Source organism: Nicotiana tomentosiformis, chromosome 4 (genome assembly GCF_000390325.3).
Source record: "Nicotiana tomentosiformis chromosome 4, ASM39032v3, whole genome shotgun sequence".
Classification (NCBI taxonomy): Eukaryota; Viridiplantae; Streptophyta; class Magnoliopsida; order Solanales; family Solanaceae; genus Nicotiana; species Nicotiana tomentosiformis.
Window position 1 is genome coordinate 74047836 of NC_090815.1, and position 13259 is coordinate 74061094.

Sequence of the window (13259 nt, forward strand, 5' to 3'; positions counted from 1 at the left end):
TTTTTTAAATTGGACACAAATACAACAGATCACCTCTGATTTTTAAGTGCACGGGATAGTAGAGGCCGATCCTCGCAAAGGACTCAAGCATGACCTTGAATGAGGATCATTGCTCTAGCTACCGGAAGTTGCACCAAATCGAAGACCAGTACACATAAAATGGAAAAGAGAATAGAGGTGATGAAGATCATTACTGTTCTTTAGCCAAGTGCAATATTAAACAGCGATTCTTTATTCTTATCAAACAAGGTCGAGCTTTTGACTCGTAGTCAGCCACCCAAATCCCGTAAAATCTGAGACTAGCAAATCAGTTTTTATCTGCAGATCCAATCAAGATGCCATCAAAATCACTTTCTTTTTAGTATACATACTTGGTGAGTGCCTACCAAGGCTCAAGCGAATGAGAACAGCTTAACTTTTTTGCCTCTAACCTTCAGATGCATCAACATTCTTCACATTCTTTCTCATATTGCTATCCTTTTCCACATTAGTCTCACACAATCAGATTATAAAAAAGAAAACAGAACATATTGCCATTGCATATGTAGGAGAATCTTTTAAGAGCTGAAAAAGTACAGTACTTATGTAGCCATGAATTACAGCCCCCGATATCAACGACCATACAAAAGTAGAGAACTGTCAGGACTCCCAACTTTAAAAATAATGGGTCAGAGTCCAGCAGAAACATTAAGGAAAAATATTAAACCGGAATTTGTCTTTGAAATTGGCATCAACACATTAGAATGTCGATGCAGCACAGTCATCAAACTTCTATGGGAAGGAAATGGCCAACAAAAATAAGGGCCATTTCCTAAAGATAGCTTTGGTTAAAAACAGCCAACTTTAAGAGACCCCATTTATCTACACCTACTATTAGAAGTCAGTTCAGCATTACGCCCTTTCTAATGCATCACGCATGCTAGTCACAAGATTCTCCTTTCCAAGAATTCTACTCAACCTATAAACTACTGTAATATCTACACCGGAGTTGCGTACTTCCAAGATATCACTCTTTCATCCGTTAAATTCTGTTTAACCAGTGAAATTCACATATAAAGGCCAGATTACCTGAAATATGAACTAATAAACAGTCTTACCCCAATATCAAGCGGCCCATTCCCTCCTCCAATAGCATGAAGAGCAACAGTGGTTGTTGAAAGAAGCCGTAGAGTCACAGGGAAAACAGCAGGTTCAACCTTTGCTGTACAAGAGAGACCAGCTTTTGAAGCATCTCTAATCTCTAATACACCACTCCCTTCCCTATTATTCAGTCCACATAAATCCAATTCTTGGTTCAGCTCGCATGAGCTCACAATGAGTGCTACTTCTTCAAGATACCTGCACTTCCCTGGACTACCCCTCCTGTTAAAGCGCTTATTCGAAGACGGACTAAGTACCAATGTCGAAGTAGCCTCAAGCCACTCCACAGTCAGTCCCTTAACTTCATCATAGTATATGCGCTGTTCGGTCTGGAAGTATGTAACAATAAAAAAAAAGCATTTTGAGAATAGGGCATGACACATAGACGTAGCAAGCATAATCTGATGCAGAAAACTGGTCCTAAAGGAAGCTTCTGGATTGTAAATACTACTCCCTCCGTTTCAATTCATATGATGTAGTTTAACTCGGTTTAGGAGTTTAAGAAAGTAAGACTTCCAAAACTTGTGGTCATAAAAATGTTATAACATTTGTATGGCTATAAAAGCTTCTCGTTAAGGGAAGATGAGAAATTTAAAGTTAAATTGTTTCCAAATAGAGAAATATGTCATTATTTTTGGAACGAACTGATAAGAAAATAGTGTCACATAAATTGAAATGGAGGGAGTAAATAGATCAATCAATCAAGGTAAAAAAGAACTTACGGCTAGCTTGTGTATGTACAAGGACATGAATCGTGGTCCCAAACCCATCACTCTTGCTTCTGAGAACAATACCTGCATGGAGGATAACACATGAATAATCAAAGGACTATTCTCATCAGTGCAAATTTGATAAGGTACAGGGATGAAAGTACGTTATCTGAGGACTATTTTCATCGTGGAAATTTTGATAAAGAGCAAAGAAAAAGGTTACACAAGTACTCAGGTTCTATTGTCCTCACATCTTTCCCATGTGTAGCTATTGCAACATACTAGAAACAAACTTAGAGCACAACAGTACACGATATCATTATTATCCTGCCATTTAGCCCTTTTCGGTTTAAAGTGATGATTGACACACGAGTGAAAGCTTTGATAAAGTACGAGGTGTTAAGCTATTGGAACTTTCTATAAACAAACTTGCAGCATAGTTAACACTTAGCAGTACAAGGATCTTCATTGTTCTTCCACTTTACCCTTCTGTTTTTTAATCATGATTAATTGCATGTCCCCATTCTGATAGCATCAGATAAGTTTTCGATTTCATCTGAGAGGAATCACAGAATCACCAATGTTTTGTTTGGGAAGGTGCGCGAAAAGAATAGTAGACAAGCCACCCAAAAAAAAAGGAAAGAGAAAAAACTGATACAATGAACGATATTTTGTTTCGTTAATGAAGAACCTAAAACGATGGCAAAATAGAGAGGTATTATCTAAGTTTCTACTGTATTTCCTGTTCATCCATCTAAACAAAAAACAGAGAAGAAAATTTTCATATCCTCCTCCCACTTCTTCTTCTTCTTCCAACCAGTGCCAGACGATGCTGTGAGCTGCTAAATTTTAGAATGTCTCGAGACCTGTATCTTTGTTATTATCCAATAGATATTCTAATTACACCCTACTTTACTGAACTTCCAAATTTCTGCATGCTCTTTACTCAAAATATAACAACCTTATGTGTTTGCCAAATTCTCAAAAATACTGCCAAGTTGAGGCCATTGGCTACCCCTTTTTCAGTGGCTGAAGTTCAGCTTGAGATCTATCACTTACAAACATCCAGGTAAGACCTGATAGCATTTCACGATTCAAGCAATACGGTGCAAAATTGCAGCCGCACTGATATAGCCTCGAACCATCAAGAAACGACCCCCCCCCCCCCCGCAAAACCCGGCACACCACAAAAAGGGCAGAAGATCTCACGCAAGTGCATGATATTTGTCAATTAAAAACACGCATTTAGCTTAAATTATTAAAGGTCATAACACCAATTGTTACCTCCAAATACCTTTCTTTTTGTTGTATAAAAGTATAATGCTTTGAACATAATTTACATACCTCCTTTCCTTTTAGAAGTACCCACATATAGAGTTTCTCCATAGCATCTTTCACGTGCCTGCTAGCCAACTTTCTTTCATTGCAATGGGAAGCAATACCAGTAAGAGTTTTTGCACATGGAACCTTGTGTTTTGAAGCTGCTGCAGATAATGCTTCTTGAGCTTCAGGTGATCCAATTGCATCTTTATCAAAGCATACATTGGTCAAACATCTTTTGCGTGTCATTTCTCCCCCATCTGGATTTTGCAACAATTTGAGCTTCAGATACACCTCTTTAGCTTCTAGAGCTGCAGCAAGCATCCGATGCACCAGAATATCCGGATAGCGCCTGAGCGGAGAAGTAAAGTGTGTATATAAAGGAACAGCAAGGGCATAATGACCCCTATCATTTTCATCTTCTACGTCTCCACTGCAGAAGTAAGCTGCCACCTGCATGGGTCTTGAGGCGTAAGACATAAGAATATCTAATAACACAGAATCATCTGTGAGCTCTTGTCTAATGTGCTCCAATGAATTATGGAACTGGCCAGAGGAAGATGTGTCCAATTTCAGACCATGTTTAGAGCAGAAGGACTCGAACTCTCTGAGCTTACGTAGGTTGGGTTCAGGGTGCCTTCGCAACAGTGCACTAGAAGGGTAAGCTCTAGTTATAACTTCAGCAGCTGTCCTGTTAGCCAAAAGCATAAACTCCTCAACAAGGAAGTTCGACTCCTTCCTTCCACTGAGCACACTATCATAAGGTATCCCTTCTTCATCAAATAAGAAAACTATTTTGGGGCTTTCGAGTGATAAAGCACCATCCTCAAACCTTTTTTTCTTCAAGATTTTAGAGATCTCATAAAGGTTCTTGACAGATGTAACTACATCAGACCATTTAAAAAGGCCATGTAACACTGGCCAAGAACGTTCTCCTTTATAAGAACTTGGATCATCAAGCAATCCATCAATAATATCCTGAGCATGCTCATAAGAGAGCTTGCAACAAGATTGAATTATAGTGCGGCCAATCCAGCGCTGACTAACTTCCCCAGTAAGACTGATGTCCCAAAAAATAGAAAATGCAAGTTTGTCCACCCCAGGATTAAGCGAACCCAAATTCTCAGAGAGCAACGGTGGCAACATGGGCAATTTACTTTGCAACAAATACACACTCGTTGACCTCACTCGGGCATTTTCATCTAAAGCCGAGCCTGGTAGAACAAAGTATGAAACATCAGCAATATGGACCCCAACTCTAAAATTACCATCAGACAATCTTTCAACAGAGAGTGCATCATCAAGATCAGTGGCAGAAGCAGGGTCAATTGTAAAAACACAGAAATTTCTGATGTCTCTTCTACTTTGAAGCTCCTCTTTAGGTATTTCCCATGGGATACTTGGAAGACATGATAAGGCCTCTTGAGAGAATTCTGAAGAATCAATTGCATTTTCAAATAAGGTTGCAGCAAGCTGCGGCTCCACTTCTCCACCTCGTCCAAATATGCCAGTGACATGAGCTTCTGGAATATAGTTCTCTTCTGCCCAGTCTGCAATCCGTGCAGCTACTAGGTCCATCTCCAATGTCACATCACCAGCTTCCAATCTTATCAAAATAAAGTCTGGCAGGCTCTTAAAGGGTACCATCATTTTTGGAAACCGAGGATCATTTGGTGTTAACAGGAGATACTGACAGCTCAAGGCAGTCGATAAATGTCTATTCTTCTTCGAGTCCCTTCTGTAACCTTCTCTACTCCACATCCACTTCTTGACACTGAGAAAACCAGTGATAGTGTCCCGACGAGGTGAACCCTCAAGGATAGCGACAACCCTTCCTGTTGGTCGTTTAGATGGGAATGAATTCACAGTGATGGACAATCTCTCGGTCGCATGCAAAGCATCATTCATTTCACTAGAGCACCCAACTATGGAAGGTTCCGACGCAGTCAAATTATGTCCATTGACACAATCATTCTTAACTGGTACTTTTTCTTCTGGATTTGACACTTCTCCAAAGGATTGGCCATTTCTATTACATACTGCATTTTCTAAGGGGCTAGAGCAATTACCGCAGCTACTGGACTCAAAATCTGCATCTACCTTGTTCTTCCCTTTGCAATTCTCTCTAACAAATTCTGAATTGTCAGCCTCCAGCATGCCATCATCTACCAAAGCGGAATTCTCAACACCAGCTGTATATCCTTTCATTTTAGTCCAAAGAGAAGGAGGATCAACTTCAATAGCAACAATGTCTCCTTCAACCTGCAAGAAAGTGTACAAAAGAAAATGTTATAATGGCACACACTGTAACTAATAAACAAACCGACACCTAAGAAATTAGGCAAGAAATAAAAGATACACCACACTTACGGCTCTGTTTTGAACTGCAGGTCCACTAATAAGAACATCTGCTCGCACACCATCAATTTTGCAATAGGCCTGAGAAGCAGGGGTTATATGATTATGAATCTCATGAAAGCACCAGAAGAACTACAAATTTGATGCATAACCAAAAATGGAGCAGCAAAGAGACCATGGCAAATGTTACTAGAGATTACCTCAAGTCTATTGTGGGCATTGACACGAAACAATGCTTTAAAGATATGACCCCTCTGCAGAACAACAGAAACGTATCATCAAACTCTCATTCAACGACACATTCTTTTAATTACTTCATTTACCAATATACAAGTATTCAAGCACGTTATGAGGCTGACCTCTAGTGCTTTATGAACAGCTTCTGCTGGCCAATGTGAAGCAAAATATTTCCTCTGGGGGTAAGAAGTAATTGGCGGGTCTCCGTATACAATGGGATCTGGGCATGAACCTGAATATATTTGTCCACCAACACCAGGTGACAATGTTAGCTGCACAGGGAGACTTTCGCTCTCCGCTGCCTGTTCATTAAAATGCATCGTAGGCAACGAAGTAAAAGCAATGTTTGATGCTCTAGGCAATGAAAGCTCTTTAGATCCCTCGTGATCAGGAATATCTCCCTTGAAATTCGATTCCCCAAGACAGACAGTCAGCGAACTACTTGCTGTTCCAAGTACAAGCTCAAAGAAGTGAGAGGAAATTAAAAACTACCGACTATTTCAAACCACAATCAAACTTTTATGCAGGATGAGTTCAACTATTTCCCCTACTAGGGAAAAAGACTTAGACAGCACTAAAAGGCAAACATGATAATTAAAAATTTGGTTAAATTAGTTACATCCATTGTCAAAGAAACCAAAGAGGAAGTACAATAGCTTACAATAAACATAAAGTGCAAATATAATTAACATATAAGAGCAAACAAGAAGATACATGCACTTCAACTCTAGCATCAAGTTCTAGTTTTCACCAGACTAATGCGGTCCGATGAGACTAGCTACTCTAAGCACACATGTTATAATATAGTTCCTTTTGTTTTCACAAACCGGAGTGAAGCAAGCATACATGTATTAATATATGCACACGCAGACACACTGATGGCTGAATAGATTTCTTTTTCTTAGGCATTTGATTGTATATTGAGTACAAGCCTGTAAATAAACGATTATGATTAATTCAACTGTGCTTAAAAGTGTTACATTTAATTAATATTATATTTATATATAAATAGAAAGTACAATCACTAGGCAAGAAAACCAAAAATAAAGCAAAAGGTTTCACTAATAAAATCAAGAAATAATATATTTATGTTTGCAATTTCAGGTTCATATCCTAGGGGATGCACTTGGTGAGCACAGTTATCACTGGTAGGATATAATATAGAGGTTCACCGTCATCAAATAGTAGTAATGCCCGGCCAAATCCAATAAAACAATAACAACTGAAAGAACAGAACTAACTAGGAAATCCTACAAAATAAAATCACATAGAACAATACTATAGAAAATTACGTACCTGTAGGAGGAGAGATTTGCTTAGATCGTCTAGATCGACGGTTCTTCTTCTTATCCTTAATCGGAGTATTATTACTGTCAACTACTACAGCTGTCTGATTTTGGGTTTCCACAACCACTTCACCCATATTCTCAAAATTTAAACCCAATAATAAACAAAACAAGCATCTTCCGGTATAAAAATTGGGGGAAGAATAAAAATAAAATGAGAAAAGAAAGCGGGGTGAGGGAGGAATTACTACGGTATTTATATAATATAATGAGTTACTCATGTATTAGCAGGGATAAGGTGGGTTGGGGGGTGAAAGGAACGTGATGATTGGTCGGCGTAGACAAGGGCGCCGACTATTGATTCCTTTGTCTTCTCCTCTTCCCATTTCCTTTTCTTTCTTTTTCATTTCTATTTTCTTTCGTTAGCTCTCTCTTTTTTTAATCTCTTTCTTTTCTTTTTCCTCTTTAGGTAGATATATGTTTTTTTATCTTACTCCTCTCTCTTGCTTTGAGGGAAAGGAAATGAAAGGAGCATTAGGTGGGATGTGAGGACACGTAGGAACTCCTTTTTCTCTTTTTCTTTTCAAAATATTTGGTGCGTTTAGACTAGGCTGTTGATAGGCCGATTCAGTAGTATTTTGAAAACTAGTGAGGTGTTGCCCGTGCCAATAGTGCAATTATTTTCAATAGTATTCAATAAATGATTCTGCAAATTATTTTTTCTCCTACTTCATCAATTCTATAAGAGCCTAAATTGTCCAAGGAAAATGCCATGTTCCTTCGTCCGGTTTGGTATCTTATATCAATCGACAAAGTGAGATAAAAATAAGACTTATTCTAGAGATGTTTCTTCCGTTGCAAGAATGAGAAACCTAGATAGGCAACATTTATGGAGTACAATAAATATTTTCAACCAAGCTGATATTGTAAATGCACGTGTAATGTTATGTACCAGTTGATATATGTGATAATGTAACGAAGGATTGGAAATATACTCTTCTTTGCTGAGCGTTCCAATAGTTGTTTGTAGTTTTGTTCGTAAATATGCTACACTACAAAAAAATGCTCTTACATCACATACGTAACTTTATTAATTATTTGTCCTTGCCAATCTGATAGTAAGCATGTGATATTCTGTGGCATCACCCGGTCAACGGCAAAAAGTTTAAATGATTGATGGATTCTTTGTCAGTTTTTACACATATAACTGAGAGTCCTCTTCTCTGCCAATTATCTTGGCTAAGACATGCTGCCTCGACATCATTCCACACAAACCAGGGCATTTTGGTGTGTTATTTCTGTCCTCCATGTCATCTTCTAAGGCCACTTGTTGTCCCATTTACTATCGAGCTTTTGGAGAAGATTGTAGCAACTTTTAATAGAGAAGAAGCCACTATTGCTAGTAAGCCCAGTTTGAGAGTCCATCCTGCTGTCATCAAAGAGAGATTGGCTGCAAAAGTGTGAAAGGTGATTGATATCTTGGATTTGCATATCATTAAAGTTTTTCTTAAACTATAGATGTCATTTATAATTGACAAAACATTCACCAAATATAAGCATTTTTGTTCAGGGTTAAACTACAAAGAGTAGGGAACTCATCCTTCAATATCCATGTTTCAATACAACTATCTGTCCAAAATTTTGTCTTCCTTTTCATCCCCATCTTCAACATGATACTGCTGTATCAGGTTGTTTACCTACACTGCTAAAATACAAAATTGTAGGAAGCTTGTAAATTTTACATAGCACATCCTTCTATAGATTTAACATAAGGTGTACATAAAAGAACGTATAATTTGTCATCAATCAGAAGTAAAGGTTATGCACTAACCATTCATAGAAGGTGATATAATTGATGTACTTGATGCAAAATTTTAAGTAAGGTGCTCTTCAAATTATCACGGTAAAAAGGCAGGACTCTGATCTTGTATTCCTGCAAGGTTGAGAAAGCAAGACTGTTCTCGGCCAAGTTCCCAAAATAGTGAAAAAGATGAATAGAGAGAATGGAGGTATGATTCTTTATTCTCGAGAAAATATAGGTACATTACCAATCACGGTAACAATTAATGCACATTGAATGGCATCAATTCGGTAAGACCATTTTGTTACAAGGCTCTAAGCATATTTCGCATTCATCTTCTCCCAGCGTTGAAGTTGGCAAATTTAGAGTCTCCTTTCATTTTCTTCTGAGAAATTTCAAAGCCATGATTTACAACTTTACTATTGCCCAACTCTATAAGTTAGAATGTAGCTGGTGTAATGATGGAGGTATAACACCTGCAATTTTGTTGTTATCAAGAGCAAAGGTTCAAGCACAATTAAGGTAAAGAATCTGTTCGTAAAATGAGTACGTAAGAAACTAAGTGGATAATAGGAATATGAGCAACGAACCATAAAAACCGCTAATAGTTGCTCTGCTTCCATGTCAGAATATCTTTGGTTGGTCTCTCATCTGTATGTACCTGCTAAAGGAGAGGGAATATTAAGAAAATAAAAAAAGTAGGTAAAAGTTGCATAAGACTGCTTCCACTACATGTTAAAACTGTACTACTATTGTTGTGTCACTAACAAAGTGCGGAAAAGAAAAATATTGAATATTCTTCAAATCCAGTGTTGCTAATGCACTTGCCTGGAAAGAAGGTTAAAGAATAATTAAAAACTGAAGTAATAGTTGACATGCAAACTATTACATAAAACTCAAACTTGGAATCTGCCAACCAATTTGAAGAATAAAATACAGAGTAACTGAATCTAGAGAAGACAAATCAAGTGAAGGAGAAATATACAATGAAGAACAAAAGAGTTGCGAATTTCCAGTAGAACAACAAGCAACATGAGAAGAAATGTCAAATTTGATGTATTTCATGCTTTCTTTACAAAATCTATGTATATCTCGGTCACACTCAATTAGATGAGGTTCTACAGTAAAAATAAATGCACTATGTATTTGTAACTAAATAAATCCACGGCATCAATTGGCGAACTCCATTTTTCAAAAGCTAATCAAGGCCAAGTTACATTCATGAAAAATCTTCAAATTCCTTCACAACTTGAACTATCTACCAGATAAGTTATAGTAATTAATTAAAAAGTTACGACATCAATTTGTTTAATCCATGGACATCTGAAATTTTAGCAATTTATAGAACCTTCACGTGAAATATCTAACAATGGCGACTTCTACATGCAAAAAAAAAATACACACACAGATATTTACCCTTCAAAGTATGAATCTGTTATTTTAACAAACCAAAATATAGAATAACTTTTCATAATACAAGTTGTAAATTAATCCATGTATGATATTAACCAGCCCATTTTATATCAATAGTAGAAATAAAGAAACTTTTCGCAATAGACAGGAAAACTACTTATCGTCGAAGTTGATATTGATGTACTTCTTAAATACCTAAAAATTAAAGCGTTAAACACTTTAATTCATAATATTAATGAGTACATAAATGACATAGAACGAAGAAGCATTAAAAAATATCAATGAATGACGTACAGTTATGCTCAGAAGCTTCTGAAATAATTTGTATCCTCTGTTTCTCTATTGGTTCTTCCTGGTTGACAGAGAAGAGTGAATACAAATCAACGCTCACCTGATAAACTAAGTAGCTTAGAAAATGGAGTAGAATGATAAATCAAAGTAGCACCAAAAAAGCGAGAACACAGTGAATAGCACGAGCCCAACACTCTGAATAAATATTGCTTGTTAGCATACAGACGGCCAAACTGCTGTGAAAACGCATATACTCTATATTCTTTTCTGTTATGATCGTATAAAATAGACTATCAAGTATAAAGCGAATGGAGTCATATAAAATAGACTCTCAAGTATTAAGTGAATCGAGTGTAAAGAATAGACTAAATAAATTTTAAGATACCATTAAATGATACATCTTTGATGCGGAAGAGGCAATAGTTAGAACCATTCCACGACACTTTTGGGATAAAAATCTGCTTCTGGAGTAACAGCAGAAAGAAATCGCAGTTCTTTCTGAATTTTCCTTCTTTCGTAGCCAAGGGAAGAATTCCTAGGACTAATTGTATTCTGTTTAGTGGATCATTATCATGGTTCTTTCGATTACGAATATAAAAGAAGAAAGGAGTAGCTCAATTAGCAGGTAGCGGGAGAAGAAGAAAGGATCATAATCAACCCAGACTTTGGGAGTCATATTTTTTTGTGCTAACATCTACCAATATCAGTTTTATAAAAAGAAGATAATCTCTCTAAAATGAAATTCGATAGCCAAGAGGAGCTATGAAATTTCGGACAAACTTAAGCACCACGATACTACATAACACGACTCCATGGCTCAAGCAACTCTTGTGGTATTTTTTCTCCGTAGAACGTGTTTGTTGAATTCCTAATTGTAGAAACTCATATATATGGTATACTTTTAGTTAGATCATTGCAAGATTTATGATTATTCTTTGGCATGTGATGTTTGACTTACACATAGGGTACACACATATTGACTCTTCTAATGCATAATCTACATATAAATGGAATTACGATTAGTTGCAAAAAGAAGAAAATGAAAAGGGTAAAGAAATCGAATTCAGAATGAACAAGAGAGATGTGCGCCAAACCTTATAAATGAGGACATGAAAGAGATTTAGATAACTGGGAAGCAAGCATGTGCAAGAACAATCTATTCAACAGAGTAAACACGGAAGCATATGAGCTAATTCATTGTATGGCAGTTTCATTTGAAGACATGCCTATCCCTTATCTCTTGGAATTGCAGCAGCCCTGTAAACCAGCAAATTAGTTCATTACAAAATGAACTCTGAGCAGACAGAAACAAGAATTAAAATATATCAGCCGTAAAATCATCACCATGTCCAACGTCCAAGGCATGAAAGAAACAACTGCATAAAAGATTTGATACTAATGGCGCTTTTTCACAGGAATAAGGAACTAATTACTTGGATTAATGGTTAAGTTACTATGGAAGTGCAAGCTTTTCTTTTTTAAAGCCTAATCCAAAATATGTAGTTTCAGTCAGATGTTATATTCTTTGATGGCACAACTCATCTTTTTGACAATTGATGTGAGAAATCAATACACCATTTGAGGAATATATGATTTTGGTGAAGATTAGCGTGCTAAATGTAAGAGCAACTGGCTAACAATTTGGTAACACAGAGTTCATATGTCAATGTATTCATTCAAGAAAGAAAAATTACTGATCACTGGATTTTCTTGTTCTTCACATTAGTATGAAGTTTATTTCCACAACAGAACAATTTAAATAAATACACTTCTAACCGTGTCTAATGGTAATATGTCAGAAATTAAAATTATGCAGCGAGAAAGAGGAAAATATAGAGGAACAAATAAACAGTCTAACTAAGGGTATGCAGAAGAAATCTAATAGAAAAACTGATATGAATAATTTTATCAAACACCTAGAGAACAAAATCGATTAACATATTACTCTTTCTCTGTAGGAATTCACTCTCACTCGCTACTCAGGGGAAAACACAAACACCTAGCATATCGCCAAGGACTGAACTAAATCAATACAAGAATACCCAGTAGAAAATGACAATGGACAGAGCGGAGGAGTGAGAGAGCAGAAGCATATCAAGAGAAGAGGTGTTTGCAGAAGAGGTGTTTTCACGTTGAGCTTTTCACGAAGTGTTGAGAGAAATCAAACGATGACTTAACAACTGTCAAAATTGGGCTACACGTGTTGGGCTGCAAACAGAAGCCGTAAGATAATAATGGGCCAGGCAGACATGTTGACCATAAGCTGCCTGGTTATCCCTATTTATAGTATAGGAATAGATGTGGACTTTGTATTTTTACATTCCATACTCTATCAAAATAATTTAATTAATAGCCTGTTTGGCCAAACTTCTCAAGAGGGAAAAAGTATTTTTTTTTTCTCAAAAGCACTTTTTTCCCTAACTTGAGATGTTTGGCCAAGCTTTTTGGGGAAAAAAAAGTGCTTTTAGGAAGAAGCAGAAAAAAGTAGCTTCTTCCCAAAAGCAGAAGCAGAAGCAGTTTTGACTTTTCTTCTTACCAAAAATATCCTTACAAAATATAGTATATACCAAAATAACCGTTAAACTTAATACTTAGGATATTAATGTATAAATATTTCTTATTATTTTTAGGATAACTTTATAATATATAGTGACTTTAGGGGTGAATGCTTTTATATTTGTTGAATGATTTTTAATATATTTA

The 13259-nt window shown here is 36.6% G+C and overlaps 1 protein-coding gene and 1 long non-coding RNA gene across 9 annotated transcripts; both read right to left on the bottom strand.

Annotated features, from left to right (window-relative positions):
- Nucleotides 1-506: 506 nt before the first annotated feature.
- On the bottom strand, nucleotides 507-7482 carry LOC104111219 (DIS3-like exonuclease 2). The gene is made up of 7 exons (XM_009620866.4): nucleotides 7062-7482; nucleotides 5888-6210; nucleotides 5729-5782; nucleotides 5541-5609; nucleotides 3195-5432; nucleotides 1863-1934; nucleotides 507-1469 (listed from the first exon to the last, which is right to left on the bottom strand). Exons 1-7 carry the CDS (start codon nucleotides 7330-7332, stop codon nucleotides 1065-1067), a joined length of 3432 nt encoding a protein of 1143 aa, XP_009619161.1. The 5' UTR covers nucleotides 7333-7482; the 3' UTR covers nucleotides 507-1064.
- A 424-nt stretch (nucleotides 7483-7906) lies between these two features.
- Nucleotides 7907-12739, bottom strand: LOC117280294 (uncharacterized). 8 transcript variants are annotated; one of them, XR_011415464.1, is made up of 8 exons: nucleotides 12502-12739; nucleotides 11651-11813; nucleotides 10560-10656; nucleotides 10423-10460; nucleotides 9443-9513; nucleotides 9100-9328; nucleotides 8883-8984; nucleotides 7907-8753 (listed from the first exon to the last, which is right to left on the bottom strand). It is a non-coding gene; the product is annotated as an uncharacterized lncRNA (long non-coding RNA). The 8 variants fall into 8 exon arrangements; XR_004510798.2 differs by lacking the exon at nucleotides 10423-10460 and having other exon boundaries at nucleotides 7907-8501; nucleotides 8599-8753; nucleotides 10560-10617; nucleotides 12502-12733; XR_011415462.1 differs by having other exon boundaries at nucleotides 7908-8753; nucleotides 9443-9516; nucleotides 10560-10617; nucleotides 12502-12732.
- Between the last annotated feature and the right edge of the window lie 520 nt (nucleotides 12740-13259).